Source organism: Schistocerca piceifrons, chromosome 3, assembly GCF_021461385.2.
Source record: "Schistocerca piceifrons isolate TAMUIC-IGC-003096 chromosome 3, iqSchPice1.1, whole genome shotgun sequence".
NCBI classification, from domain to species: Eukaryota; Metazoa; Arthropoda; class Insecta; order Orthoptera; family Acrididae; genus Schistocerca; species Schistocerca piceifrons.
Window position 1 is genome coordinate 238,718,537 of NC_060140.1, and position 16,445 is coordinate 238,734,981.

General features: G+C 39.2%; 1 protein-coding gene across 2 annotated transcripts in view; it reads left to right on the forward strand.

The window, feature by feature from the left end:
* Positions 1 to 2,827: 2,827 nt before the first annotated feature.
* The window catches only part of LOC124788152 (ribonuclease 3), a 239,843-nt gene continuing 226,225 nt past the window's right edge, over positions 2,828 to 16,445 (forward strand). For both annotated transcript variants that reach the window (XM_047255299.1, XM_047255301.1), the window contains exons 1-2: positions 2,828 to 4,342; positions 13,673 to 13,816. In XM_047255299.1, coding sequence (XP_047111255.1) covers positions 3,093 to 4,342; positions 13,673 to 13,816 — 1,394 coding nt within the window. In that variant the 5' untranslated portion in view covers positions 2,828 to 3,092. The remainder of the gene's footprint in view (positions 4,343 to 13,672; positions 13,817 to 16,445) is intronic.

Below are 16,445 nucleotides of genomic sequence, written 5' to 3' on the forward strand. Positions count from 1 at the left end.
AAACTGCAAAAAGGTGGGAATTTAAGGAGTTGGGACCTGGATAAACTGAAAGAACCAGAGGTTGTAGAGAGTTTCAGGGAGAGCATAAGGGAACAATTGACAGGAATGGGGGAAAGAAATACAGTAGAAGAAGAATGGGTAGCTCTGAGGGATGAAGTAGTGAAGGCAGCAGACGATCAAGTAGGTAAAAAAACGAGGGCTTATAGAAATCCTTGGGTATCAGAAGAAATATTGAATTTAATTGATGAAAGGAGAAAATATAAAAATGCAGTAAATGAAGCAGGCAAAAAGGAATACAAATGTCTCAAAAATGAGATCGACAGGAAGTGCAAAATGGCTAAGCAGGGATGGCTAGAGGACAAATGTAATGATGTAGAGGCTTGTCTCACTAGGGGTAAGATAGATACTGCCTACAGGAAAATTAAAGAGACCTTTGGAGAGAAGAGAACCACTTGTATGAATATCAAGAACTCAGATGGAAACCCAGTTCTAAGCAAAGAAGGAAAGGCAGAAAGGTGGAAGGAGTATATAGAGGATCTATACAAGGGCGATGTGCTTGAGGACAATATTATGGAAATGGAAGAGGATGTAGATGAAGACGAAATGGGAGATAAGATACTGCGTGAAGAGTTTGACAGAGCACTGAAAGACCTGAGTCGAAACAAGGCCCCGGGAGTAGACAACATTCCATTAGAACTACTGATGGCCTTGGGAAAGCCAGTAATGACAAAACTCTACCATCTGGTGAGCAAGATGTATGAGACAGGCGAAATACCCACAGACTTCAAGAAGAATATAATAATTCCAATCCCAAAGAAAGCAGGTGTTGACAGATGTGAAAATTACCGAACTATCAGTTTAATAAGTCACAGCTGCAAAATACTAATGCGAATTCTTTACAGACGAATGGAAAAACTGGTAGAAGCGGACCTCGGGGAAGATCAGTTTGGATTCGGCAGAAATGTTGGAACACGTGAGGCAATACTAACCTTACGACTTATCTTAGAAGAAAGGTTATGGAAAGGCAAACGTACGTTTCTAGCATTTGTAGACTTAGAGAAAGCTTTTGACAATGTTAACTGGAATACTCTCTTTCAAATTCTGAAGGTGGTAGGGGTAAAATACAGGGAGCGAAAGGCTATTTACAATTTGTACAGAAACCAGATGGCAGTTATAAGAGTCGAGGGGCATGATAGGGAAGCAGTGGTTGGGAAAGGAGTGAGACAGGGTTGTAGCCTCTCCCCAATGTTATTCAATCTGTAAATTGAGCAAGCAGTAAAGGAAGCAAAATAAAAATTCGGAGTAGGTATTAAAATTCATGGAGAAGCAGTAAAAACTTTAAGGTTCGCCGATGACATTGTATTTCTGTCAGAGACAGCAAAGGACCTGGAAGAGCAGTTGAACGGAATGGACAGTGTCTTTAAAGGAGGATATAGGATGAACATCAACAAAAGCAAAACGTGGATAATGGAATGTAGTCAAATTAAATCGGGTGATGCTGAGGGAATTAGATTAGGAAATGTGACACTTAAAGTAGTAAAGGAGTTTTGCTATTTGGGGAGTAAAATAATTGATGATGGTCGAAGTAGAGAGGATATAAAATGTAGACTGGCAATGGCAAGGAAATCGTTTCTGAAGAAGAGAAATTTGTTAACGTCGAGTATAGGCTTAAGTGTCAGGAAGTCGTTTCTGAAAGTATTTGTATGGAGTGTAGCCATGTATGGAAGTGAAACATGGACGATAACTAGTTTGGACAAGAAGAGAATAGAAGCTTTTGAAATGTGGTGCTACAGAAGAATGCTGAAGATTAGATGGGGATTAGATGGGTAGATCACATAACTAATGAGGAGGTGTTGAATAGGTTCGGGGAGAAGTTTGTGGCACAACTTGACTAGAAGAAGGGATCGGTTGGTAGGACACGTTTTGAGGCATCAAGGGATCACAAATTTAGCATTGGAGGGCAGCGTGGAGGGTAAAAATCGTAGAGGGAGACCAAGAGATCAATACACTAAGCAGATTCAGAAGGATGTAGGTTGCAGTAGGTACTGGGAGATGAAGAAGCTTGCACAGGATAGAGTAGCATGGAGAGCTGCATCAAACCAGTCTCAGGACTGAAGACCACAACAACAACAACATGAACAACCATAAACGGTATTATGAAATCGGTTTGGGAAATCCGGTTTGGAGATCCCCATATGAACATAGTGAATGTGACGTGTTTTGATGTTTCGTTCCGTACAGGTAAGACCAAGGGTGAATCGACATGCAATCACACTGTTTGAATGGGGCGTACAAAACCGGATTTCGTAAACCGATTTCCCAATATCGCTTCTTGATGGTCATGTAAACCCTTCAAAATCGAGTCTGGAAATCCGCTTTTGGTTGCTGATTTTCCAGTTCCGCAATCGAGTTGCGCTCCCATGTAATCTGAACTTCGGCTCTCAGGTTTCGTCTTCTTCTTACAAATTTTCGTCTAATGTGGACGAAGTGGCTTTTCGTAAAGCGAAGAATAAGGATATTAGACTGAAGCTGTTTACAGCTCGGCTAACTGAAGAAAATAGCGAATGTGCGACTAAATCATAAACTGTAACAGCTGTTTTCCAGGCGCCTTACTTAGCTGGGCTTGCATATCTGCTTCAGGCCTTAACATGTAAAAACACAACATCAGAAAAAGGTTTCAGAAATTCGGGTTTCATATTTCGGAAGATGTGTGGCATGTGAACGCAGTGAGTCTTTGGTGGTCCGTGCCAATCTAGGAAGTTAGAAAATCTATGAATATTTCGATAGTCGATTGTGTCGACAGAGCTGTCGCACTCGCATGTTTGGGTAGTGTGGCTGATCGAATGATGGTGTCTAGTGTGTTTGTTGTTATTTTAGTTATTGACGTGGGTGGCGTGCGTTCAAACACAAAATGGTGCAGAAAACAATGTGTTGACTGACATCAGTACTAATACCGCATAACAAATGTCAGTGAAATTGATACGTAGACTCCTTTTAAAACGACACGGAAGATGGCATTCGTGAAACACAAGTGTTTATAGAGGATGATGAAGATTTCATAATAATATTGTACATAGCCAGTGGAGTTTACCATGGCTCATTCTGGAAGTTCAGATCATTCGACAAGTTTTCCAGCGCCGATTTGGGCGCCATCAATTCCACCTCCACCCTATGTTCCATCGGAATGGGCAACATCAGAGGCCGCAGTGTTCCAGCCTGCTGTAAACACGCTATTTTCTTTTCCACCTTGCAGCAACGCTCCACCTCCACCAGTACCGCCATGTCCTCCACATCAGCAGGTGACGATACCCTTCAATAATCCTGTAAACCAAGTTCCACCTCCTGGCGCTCCTTACCGTACTTACAGTCAAGCACATGGACAGCAAGATGGAGATTGTAATCGCTTCATTAGTTGTCAGAACCAGAAGATAGAAGGAAACTCTCAGTCTGTGTATGTGCCACCGTATCCACCACCAGTACCACCAGGAACTTCAAGTATTTCAGTGTCATATCCTGCAAATTTTTCTCAGGTTAGTAATGTACAGAGTAATTCTCAGTGGTCAAATGATGTTCCAGTTCCAGTAAATCCCTGGTACAGTAAGGATCTTCCTCAGAATTCTGTTTTAAACTGTTATGGTATTAATGACTCTGGTTCCCACCAAAATTTGCCTTTTGGACCAGATGCGACGAAGGCATGGGGGTTACTTCCCAAATCGTTGGGCAAAAATCCACACATTAACAGTGAAGCAGAGAAAAGTAATCGTAGGGAACGCCGTCATTCTCCAGGGAGATCAGATCGTAGTAAGCCAGAGAGGAGAAACAATCGTGATGAAAACAGTGAAAGGCGACGAACTCGTGAAAGAAGTGTATCCAGTCACCCTAGTCCGCGCAGAAAACGATCCTATAGTCCCGATCGTTCAAATAAAAGGCGTAGTCGAGAAAGGTCCCACAGTCGTAAATATGATAAGCGAACTAGTGAACCTGACTATAGATCTGGATCTTCATCTAGTGACTGGCTGTCGAAGCGCAGTGATAGAAGTAGGCACCACCCTCACAGAGAAAGCAGCCGACATTCGAAGTCACCAGACAAACGCTTATCAAATAGGTCGCAAAGGCGATATTCAAAAAGTCCTGGGAGAAAACGAAGTGTGGATAGGAGGCCTAGCGATAACCCAGTCATTAATTCTAGTGAGAAAGAACTCAGTGTGTCAGTTTTGTGCAGCAGTACGGAAGAGTCAGCCAGAAGATCATGTTCCCCGAAGTCAGACAACAAGCAGGAGAAATCGAAAGAAAAAATCAAGAAAGTATATTCGGAAAGAGATGCTCTTTTACGGAAGTGGAGGTGAGTAACATGCAAACAAATTTTCTTATAATACTGATTACATAGGCCTACAGAGAAACGTCATTCTGTTGACAGTTCTTAAATACAAGAATTCTTAAACCCAAGAATAATTTCGTGTAGGTAGTGAGGAAGACTAGTTCATGCTTCTTTTTTTTTTTTTTTTTTTTTTTTTTTTTTTTTTTTTTTTTTAATGTAATTTCATTTGAACACCAGCTCTTATAAATTGTCACAGAAGTCTTTAACATCTATTTTATAAGAAACAGACATAGTGTCTTATAACTTTAAATAGTCTTAATGGAGCATGTAAGAAAAAAGCGACAACACAGCCCGTTGGGGTTGGTGAGAAGTAAGATAAAAAAAGATATATGTAGCTTATTGGCTTCCACGATACTTGTGCTTGTGAAATGTCTGAAAATTGGTAAATAAATGTCAGCTGAAGATCCTGAGAAGAAAACCAACGGGCAGTATGTTAACAAGAGGCAACAAATGGCTCAACAATTTTGTAAAAACATTGTTTGTTTACTTAAATGACTGCTAGAAGGGAGTAATCAAGTTTATATGTTAAACTTTGTGTCTTTTTTGCAGTCTGAACAACCTACCTGAAGATTTTATTTCCTTGCATGGCACATAATGTTACAATTAAGAATTATAGAAGGCAGTATGGAATAATTTTACTGTATAAGCATAATCGTTAACTAGTGCAAGTATTTACCTTTCTCAGGAACATGTTTGAGCAGTTCAGTTTACAGTTTGTAACTTGAATTTGTTTACAGCATTAACATGGATCAAAAGGGATGTATTGTTCTAGGCAGGTCTCTGTTGACTTTTTTGTGCGGATTCCTCAGTTTTCTTATCCTTTTGTAACAGTCAGTTTTCAGTTGATTTTCCCAAGTAATTCTCTCCAGGCCTCTTAATTTATTGCTTTTATTGATTTTAGTATGTTGGTTTACGTTGTTACATATTTCATTTTTTCAACACAATATTAAGTGCTATTAGTAAGACTAGAGATTGGAGAGGAAGGCATAATTGTAACTGAAATGAAAATGAAATGAAAGTGTGCAGGACATGTATGGTTTTCTACACAAGTGGAAGGTAGACGGGCCAAGAATGTTCTTTGCTGGATTCCCATATATAATGAAACACTGAGATGGGGAGTGGATAGATTACATAACAAAACATGCAGGAGCAGCATATATGTGTATTGAAGGCAGTAATGTATTGAAACTTTTAAAGGAGATCATCCATTAGTGGTTGGGTATGACTTAAGTGCTATTAGCAGAGTTCTTGACATCACACAAATATGCCCTATAGTTGTAATTATTTAGATAATCCTGATTGGAACACTTAAATACTACAAATGGGAAAAGAAACCTTTGTTTTAAGAAAGGTAGAAAATATTCAAAGGAACAGTTGCGCATTTTCATATTTTTAATTTTCTAACATGCTACTAGGCACATAACATTTCAGGCTGAAGTCATTTCATTTGTTTTATTAATAGTTGTTGGTCTTCAGAGCCACAGTCCATTAACAGTCTGTCAGTTAGTAAAAATACTTTTATATTGCAGAATGAGTTTAATTTAAAACATTGTTGTTGAAATGTTACAGAATAAATATGTTTCCGGAAAATAACCATCCTGGAATTGCCTAAAATTGATTTTTTTTTTCTGTCCAAACTATTTTGATGTGCTTCACAAAACCAAAAGTGAATACCAAGGTACTGTCCATCATATATGCTATGATCTCACCAAGAACCCAGAAAGTTATCATGTGTCAGTAATGGGACTTCTGTTTTGTACTTTTCTTCTTTATTTGCTTTTTCTGCTTTCTGCTGCCATTACATTGATTTCTGTGTGGTGCAGTGATGATTATAGCTCTGCAAGTGAGGGACAGTTACCCATACATAGTCAGTAACATTATATGGCATATCTTGAAGGCCTATAAGGTCATATGAAGGGCTAGGTAACTGGGATCCATCTTTATGTAGGACATTGTCCCTCAACTGTGGGCATCTGTAGAAACAGGCAAGAAGAGCAGTTGAGACTCTAGAATTGCCATTTTTGATACTATAAAACTTGATAAATTCTCATTGGTTATTAACAAAAATAACCAGCAAAAACATCACTGGTTAAGAAACAGGAAATAAATTTTACAGTTGCTTTCTCAGTTTATGCCATCAATAACACTACTTGCTTACAAAAATACACATCTGATAATTAATTTATTGCAGTATTTGAATGCCTTCTATATTTTTTAAAGTTGACACGCTTAATTAAGTTTAATAATACGTGTTTTCACACTTTTTTCCTCTCAGCTAGTGCATAAAGTGGTATCTTTCCTTCTTGGTTGATGAGTTTGGGTCCATAGGCGAAGTACAGGAGGATACGACTGTGGTACAGTAGATTGTGTTCTTTAGAATCTACTGCAATGCTAAATGTGGTATCAGTAAACCATGGTGGGTCTTCTTTGACTATGGACAATTGGTGGACTATTGTTGTGATAAAGGTGTGCTGCAGGAGGATAAGATGTCTTTGAGGAAATTGGGGAAGGATGTTTAGCAGTCATGTTTATCTTATGCTGAAAACTGGCGTTGAACTCGCTCACCAGCATTGTAGAATCTTCTCTTTCTGGAGCTGAATAATAACTGTGAGAAGAAGGGACACAGGATGGATTGGGAACAATGTTTTCATAATTTTCTGTAAATCTCCACATTTGTCTTGAATGAAGTTGTTGTTGTGGTCTTCAGTCCTGAGACTGGTTTGATGCAGCTCTCCATGCTACTCTATCCTGTGCAAGCTTCTTCATCTCCCAGTACCTTCTGCAACCTACATCCTTCTGAATCTGCTTAGTGTATTGATCTCTTGGTCTCCCTCTACGATTTTTACCCTCCACGCTGCCCTCCAATGATAAATTTGTGATCCCTTGATGCCTCAAAACATGTCCTACCAACCGATCCCTTCTTCTAGTCAAGTTGTGCCACAAACTTCTCTTCTCCCCAATCCTCTTCAATACCTCCTCATTAGTTACGTGATCAACCCACCTTATCTTCAGCATTCTTCTGTAGCACCACATTTCGAAAGCTTCTATTCTCTTCTTGTCCAACCTGGTTATCGTCCATGTTTCACTTCCATACATGGCTACACTCCATACAAATACTTTCAGAAACGACTTCCTGACACTTAAATCTATACTCGATGTTAACAAATTTCTCTTCTTCAGAAACGATTTCCTTGCCATTGCCAGTCTACATTTTATATCCTCTCTACTTCGACCATCATCAGTTATTTTACTCCCTAAATAGCAAAACTCCTTTACTACTTTAAGTGTCTCATTTCCTAATCTAATCCCCTCAGCATCACCCGATTTCATTCGACTACATTCCATTATCCTCGTTTTGCTTTTGTTGATGTTCATCTCATATCCTCCTTTCAAGACACTGTCCATTCCGTTCAACTGCTCATCCAAGTCCTTTGCTGTCTCTGACAGAATTACAATGTCATCGGCGAACCTTAAAGTTTTTATTTCCTCTCCATGGATTTTAATACGTACTCCGAATTTTTCTTTTGTTTCCTTTACTGCTTGCTCAATATACAGATTGAATACCATCTGGGAGCGGCTGCAACCCTGTCTCACTACCTTCCCAACCACTGCTTCCCTTTCATGCCCCTCGACTCTTATAACTGCCATCTGGTTTCTGTACAAATTGTAAATAGCCTTTCGCTCCCTGTATTTTACCCCTGCCACCTTCAGAATTTGAAAGAGAGTATTCCAGTCAACATTGTCAAAAAGCTTTCTCTAAGTCTACAAATGCTAGAAACGTAGGTTTGCCTTTCCTTAACCTTCTTCTAAGATAAGTCGTAAGGTTAGTATTGCCTCATGTGTTCCAACATTTCTACGGAATCCAAACTGATCTTCCCTGAGGTCCGCTTCTACCAGTTCTTCCATCTGTCTGTAAAGAATTTGTGTTAGTATTTTGCAGCTGTGACTTATTAAACTGATAGTTCGGTAATTTTCACATCTGTCAACACCTGCTTTCTTTGGGATTGGAATTATTATATTCTTCTTGAAGTCTGTGGGTATTTCGCCTGTCTCATACATCTTGCTCACCAGATGGTAGAGTTTTGTCATGACTGGCTCTCCCAAGGCCATCAGGTGTTCTAATGGAATGTTGTCTACTCCCGGGGCCTTGTTTCGACTCAGGTCTTTCAGTGCTCTGTCAAACTCTTCACGCAGTATCTTATCTCCCATTTCGTCTTCATCTACATCCTCTTCCATTTCCATAATATTGTCCTCAAGTACATCGCCCTTGTATAAACCCTCTATATACTCCTTCCATCTTTCTGCCTTCCCTTCTTTGCTTAGAACTGGGTTGCCATCTGAGCTCTTGATATTCATACAAGTGGTTCTCTTCTCTCTAAAGGTCTCTTTAATTTTCCTGTAGGCAGTATCTATCTTACCCCTAGTGAGACAAGCCTCTACATCCTTACATTTGTCCTCTAGCCATCCCTGCTTAGCCATTTTGCACTTCCTGTCGATATCATTTTTGAGACGTTTGTATTCCTTTTTGCCTGCTTCATTTACTGCATTTTTATATTTTCTCCTTTAATCAATTAAATTCAATATTTCTTCTGTTACCCAAGGATTTCTATTAGCCCTCGTCTTTTTACCTACTTGATCGTCTGCTGCCTTCACTACTTCATCCCTCAGAGCTACCCATTCTTCTTCTACTGTATTTCTTTCCCCCATTCCTGTCAATTGTTCCCTTATGCTCTCCCTGAAACTCTCTACAACCTCTGGTTCTTTCAGTTTATCCAGGTCCCAACTCCTTAAATTCCCACCTTTTTGCAGTTTCTTCAGTTTCAATCTGCAGTTCATAACCAATAGATTGTGGTCAGAATCCACATCTGCCCCTGGAAATGTCTTACAATTTAAAACCTGGTTCCTAAATCTCTGTCTTACCATTATATAATCTATCTGATATCTTTTAGTATCTCCGTGATTCTTCCATGTATACAACCTTCTTTTATTATTCTTGAACCAAGTGTTAGCTATGATTATGTTATGCTCTGTGCAAAATTCTACGAGGCGGCTTCCTCTTTCATTTCTTCCCCCCAATCCATATCCACCTACTATGTTTCCTTCTCTCCCTTTTCCTACTGACGAATTCCAGTCACCCATGACTATTAAATTTTCGTCTCCCTTCACTACCTGAATAATTTCTTTTATCTCGTCATACATTTCATCAATTTCTTCATCATCTGCAGAGCTAGTTGGCATATCAACTTGTACTACTTTAGTAGGCATGGGCTTTGTGTCTATCTTGGCCACAATAATTCGTTCACTATGCTGTTTGTAGTAATTAACCCGCACTCCTATTTTTTTATTCATTATTAAACCTACTCCTGCATTACCCCTATTTGATTTTGTATTTATAACCCTGTAATCACCTGACCAAAAGTCTTGTTCCTCCTGCCACCGAACTTCACTAATTCCCACTATATCTAACTTTAACCTATCCATTTCCCTTTTTAAATTTTCTAACCTACCTGCCCGATTAAGGGATCTGACATTCCACACTCCGATGTAGGGCAGTGCTGAAATCTCCTCCATTGTAAGCACAAGACTGTTGAATGCAAGCATGCAAACTTGTAGGCATTATGTTGTACATGTGCCAGATGTCAGTTTGTGGGGTCGACCAAAGCGTCCGATCCCACCCGTCACGTTTGACCCGTGACGTAAGGCTGTTGTGGTGTGTGACATCACGATGGCGCGGAATTTAGTTTGTGAGAGAGGCGTGTTTGTAGGAGTCGTTTTGATGCGATAGGTGGTGCTCTCTGGTGGTGTGTTAGGTGATGTTTTTGGTTTAGTTTGCGAGTGTAGTGTCGTGTGTGAATTTTGGTAAATTGTTTTTTTTATGTCTTTGGTAGGTATGGATATGACTGACAGGGTCAACGGTTTTCAGTTGTCGGCTATGGTGGGGGACAGTGCATTGTCTCTAATAAAATTTCTTCAATTATTCGGATTTTTGGATGAAGTCGTGAAGTGCTCAGTATGTCGTGAAGAAATGAGGCTTACTGAAAGTTCCGGCGTCTCGGACCAGGGACGGCTGTATGTGGAGATGTCGTAAGGATAACAGGTCAAGGGAAGTGTTCGATCCCAATGTGTGGCTGTGAATGTTGGTATTGGTATCGGGAGATGTTTTTGAGCTATATAGGTCAAGGGAAGTGTTAGGTCCTAATTTATGGGATCAGGAGCTGCTGTTGAGCTATATAGGTCAATGAAAGTGTCCGATTCCAGATGATATTTTGTTTAGTGGTATTTGGGGAGTTTTGTGATGTCTGTTTTTTGTCATTTTGCGTGGTTTTGTATGGAGGTGGGTGTCTAAATTTGTTTATATTTAGTTTGTCCCCACCCAAAAAACCCCTATTTCCCGCACTTGCCCCCTTAGTGTCATTAGGCTTTTGTGGAACGTGTGTGTGTGTTTTTTGATGTATTTTCATCCTCATAATGTGTACGTAACGGCTTAATATGCGCCATATTGGAATTGTGGTTTATGGTTGTTTCTGCCATATTTGTGACGTCATGGGTCAAAGCAGACGGGCGGGATCAGATGCTTCCGTATTTCCAGTTTGTGGGATGGAGTTCCATGCCTGTTGCGCTCCCTCAGTCAATACAGGGACAGTTAATGCTGTTTGTAGATGACGTTGGAGCTGTTATCTGATGATGTCCCAAATGTGCTTGATTGGAGACAGAGTTGATGACGGAGCAGGCAAAGGCAACATACTGACACACTGTAGACTGTGTTGGATAATAACAGCAGTACAAGGGTGAGTGTTATCTTCTTGGAAAACACCCTGTGGAATGCTGTGGCACAACAGGTCAAATTGCTAGATTGACGTATGAATTTGCAGTCATGGTGCATGGGATAACCGTGACTGTGCTCCTTACTGTCATACAAACCTGCACTCTTGACCATAACCCCAGGTGTAGGTCCAGTGTGTCTAGCATGCAGACTGGTTGGTTGCAGGTCCTCAATTCGCCTCCTTTTAACCAACAAACAGCCATCACTGGCACCGAGCCAGATCCCACCTTCATCAGAAAACATAACAGACCTCAATCTTGTCCTCCAAGGAGCTCTCGCTTAACACCACTGAAGTTGCAGAGGGTGGTAAAGTGCATGCCAGAGGGAGTGTGGCTCAAAGCTGTTCTTGAAGTAATCAATTTGTAAAAGTTCATTGTGTCACTGTGGTGCCAAGTGGTGCTGAAATTTCTTCTGTAGATGAAATGCAATCTACCGGAGCCATTTCTCAAACACAGTGGTCTTGCCCGTTGGTAGTATTACATGATTATCTGGAGATTGGTTTTCTTGCGACCGTACAGTTTCGTGACCACCACTGCCAGCAATTATGTACAGTGACCACATTCACACAAAGACTTTCTGCAGTATCTTAGAAGGAACATCCAGCTTCTCGTAGTCCTATTACACAATCTTGTTCAAACTCAGTGAGGTGTTGTTAGTGACATCTTTGTCGCCCTAAAGGCATTCTTGACTGTCATCAACTCGCGATGTCCAATCTCAATGATAATTGATGCTCACAACCATTACAGCATCTATTTAAACCAAACCTAATTTGCATCCTCATAGTGGCACTACTAGTGCCACTCTTATGCAACTGGTGCGAAATTTGAATAAACGTAATCTTTCAAATATAGAAACACGCCTACCAACTTTCATTTATGTCACATAACTCCTCGTTGGCGTTGCATTTTTTCTGTCAGTATATGATCATTGACTGAATTGTAATTTGAAAAAGCTATCATAATCTGATCATTAAGAGGTATTATTTTATGTTAAAGGAAGACAAGTATTCCAGTTAGAAACTGTGTGTATGTCTTCTGGGAGCATAACTCACTGCACACAAATAGCCAAACTATAATCGTTCAGTCCGCAGCTCGTGGTCTCATGGTTGGGTTCCCGCTTCCAGAGCATGGGATCCCGGGTTCGATTCCCAGTGGGGTCAGGGATTTTCACCTGCCCCGAGATGACTGGGTGTCGTGTTCTCTTCATCATCATCATCATCATCATCATCATCATCATTCATCCGCATTATGGTTGGAGGAAGGCAACGGCAAACCACCTTCATTAGGACCTTGCCTAGTACGGCCGTGCGGGTCTCCCACATCGTTCCCCTACGCTCTGTAAAGTATTTGAAATAAGAGCATTTAGTGACTTGAAACAAACTTTACACATAATTTCAAGCATTCATGGAACTTTTCCTAACTGACGCTCACCACAAAATGATGAAATGCAAAATGTTTATCGTATACTACATTTTTACTGTCCATGCAATAAAACTTTCGCATCAGGCAAGACATTTCAGTATATTTTTTCCTTATTCATAACTCTCTTCACAACACATTTTGCAGACAACATCCACATAGCTCATTGAATTTATGAGCAAAATTATATCATTAAATGACACATAGTTCAGAAGATGTGACATCATAAACACTGAAATGTATGAAAAACCAGCTTTTTGTTAAAATGGAGTGGAAATTACCCAGACTATACTGATCCAGTGTTTGATAATGAAAGCACATAGCAATAGCCAACAAACTTGAAACATAATTTCAGACTTTTTCTCATTTACATCCTTAGCATCAAATATGTAACACATTTACTCATCTGCAAAGTAATCAGACATCTGATGCTGTTTTATACATGGGAGTCTGATTCTCTAAAGAATCAATGGTGGGTAGGTTTACTAGTCCTTCCATAGTCATTTGACAGTCATAGGAGCTCAACCAATACATGCAGGACATATTGATATTGTGGCATGCAGTGTTATATGCTTGCAAATGGAGGTAACACAATACTTATTTTACTTCTACATTAGTTCTTTGCTGTGTAGCGTGTGGTGACAAGGTGATTTGAGCATAGATGAAGATGTATATTTGGTTTGAAGATGATAGTTTGATTGTGCATTGGTGAAACCAACAAATGTGACTACATGAGAGTAACAAAAGTTGTTATGGCATGTACTTCATGCATACTGGATTTCAGTGGCTTGCTTTTGTTTGCCATTTTGATGGCAATATGGATTAAAGCAGATTGGTAATCATTGATAGGTTCAATATTTCATACCACTCTGTAACATTTTGTGTGTATCAGTGCTTTCCAGGTAAGTAGCTTCAAAATATTTGAATCATATGTATCCTGTAATAAATTTGTGTAAGTATTTAAGAGCTCATTGCAGTGCTTACAAAGCTAAATTATTGTGGCCATGAAGCATAGATTACTGTTAACATTCTTGTAACTTATAATTCTTTTAGGCAGAATTATTGCTCCAACATTGCAGAAATGCAAATGAAGCTGGAAGAGTTATCCAAGTTGAAACCTGAACAAATACTGGAACATGAGAAAAAAGTGTGGACACGCTCAGCACCAGCTGATCTTTATTATGCAAGAGATGAAAAGTAAGTGTTGTAGCATAGTATGGTGTTCTGTAAACTTTAGTCATTTGTGCTTGGCTTCGGATTTTTATACTGGCTTCTCATGTTAGAGGCGTATAATATTGTGTATTGAGTCATATACTCAGATAATGATCTCTAGCCAAAAAAGTTATATTCTAATAAGGAAAAAAATGCAGAATGATAGTCTGCCCAAAATGATCTTCAAATACCTGCCAAATTTAAAAAAAATAATGAAAATAACATAAAATAACAGAAAACCTTGTAATCACAGCCTCTTTGTAGAGCAGTCGATGGTGTGATTATCTTGTGCAATCTCAGACAGTTAATGTATGCAACTGAGTCAGCACTCTTTTTGGCTGGTTTAATTTTGCCTTCTGTCTATGCTGCATCAAACTCATCAAGTCTCCATAGTTGCTACTCTTACTGTTCTCAGTAACTTGTGTAAAAAATGTAGATTTTTCTCTGCCAAACACTCTCTCCTCCTCCATCGCCTTTTCCTAGTAGCTAGCTCACTACTGGTAAGTGTCTTAAGATATGTCCCACTCAAATATCTCTCTAGCAGTAGACCTTTCTCCTTCTCTAATCATCACAGTACTTATTTGTTTCTCACTGTCCACTTAGTTTCAACATATTTTTGTAGCACCACATTGAAATGTTTTTAAGTCATCCTTATTTTTGTCTAAGAACCAGCTATGGTTATACAAAATAGATTCTTATTCAAAACAATGTATTCCTCATACTCCTTCAAACATCCAATGTTTTATCCAGTTTTTTGGAAAGTGATTCTGCAGTTGTTATCTCCGTGTGATTTAGTCTGATATTTTCTTCATGAAGTTAATGAAATAATATGTTGCATACTTCAAACATGACAACTTTTTTAGTAATCAGATCAAATTAGTTGGCTATAAATGTTGAAGGATACTGCCTTATTCACTATCCTGCAGAATGGCTGTAAAATTGGACCTCTCTGGCATCTTCTTTGTGCAAGGGGTGATCAAAAAGTAAAGGGGATTTTTGTTTTGTAATTTTTCAAGTTTTGTACATTCAATTAAAAAAAAACTTGTTGGCACACATGTTCCTGAAGTATGTTTGCATTTTCAGCCATTTTGAATATTTAGTTTATTTTTGACAGTGAATTTTTACTTTTGAAAAGGATAAATAAAAAAAATTACATTAAATTTTGCTTGGCAAATGGAATAAAGTGCAGCAGCACTGAATTTTTGCCAAATCTACTATGAATAAACTAAGAATTCACAAGTGGTACAAACATTTCAAAGACGGTCGAGAAGATGACAACCACCCTGGACACCCTAGCGAGTCATTTAGTGATGACAATGTGGAAGAAGTAAGGAAGTGGTTATGTAAAATTGCCGAATTACCATCTGAATGGTTGCTGATGATGTCAGCATATCCTTTATCTCAAGCCAAGGGAGTTTTCGCATGTTTTGGGTGTGAATTGTGTAGAAGCAACGTTTTTCCTGAAATTATCAAATTTCAGCAAAACACAGTTTTGCATAGATATTGTTCAGGAACTGCTGAATGAAGTCAACAGTGATCCATAACTTCTAAAGAGTGGTATAATAGGTGACAAAGCGTGGGTATATGGCTATGATGTCAAAACCAAAGCCCAGTTGTCCCAATGGAAACTGCCTGAAGGGCCAAGCCTAAAAATATTTGACAAGTTCCATCACATGTTAAGGTCGTTCTCCCTGTTTTCTTTAATTACAATGGTATAGTGCGTCATGGATTCCTACCTAATGGTTGTGTGGTTAATATGGACCAATACACGGAAGTTATGTGGGGTTGTATGAAGCAATTCGAAGAAAATGTTCGAATTGTAGCAAACTCATGGAAATTGTTTCTGGATAATGCTCCCACTCACACCTCAGTGCTTGTTTGTGATTTTTTTGGCAAAACACAAAACTGTTTTGTTGCTTCACCCAGTGTATTCACTGGACATGGTCCCCTGCAACTTCTTTCTATTCCTGAGGCTGAAGAGAACTGTGAAAGGATGTCATTTGGCCACCATTGATGAGATAAAAGCAGAATCACTGCAGGAGGTGAACACCATAACAAAAAATCAGTTCTAGAAGAGTTTCCAAGATTGGAAAAACTGCTGGCACAAGTGTAATATATTTGAGGAATATTACTTAGAAAGGAACAAAGTTGATGTTCATGGATAAATAAAGATTCTTTAAGAAAAACAAAAATTCCTGTTACTTTTGGTCATACCTCATATGTCCTTATCTAGGTATTGTAAATAAGTGTTCCACACTCCCAGATAATTCATACAACTGTTGTATGATGATCATGCATCCGATTTCAGGTGAAACTGTATGTCCACTTATAATTGGGTAGTCGAACCAATTTTCAAGTTAGCTGGTGTAAGGACACGGTGTCTCTAATAGTACCAGGGCCAGTTCAGCACTGCAGTATTCAGATTAACCTTTGAGCTGATGGCAACTTTCATATTAAATTGCAAATACTTATTGTTAACAAAGTCTGTCCACTGTGATCAGGCATTGAATTCTTTGTGCCCCATTTTTATGAAGCAGACACCAGAATATAGTGTTACCTGATACTACCATCTCTAGTTCCTTAAATAATTTCATTATCACTTCTAAAATCAATT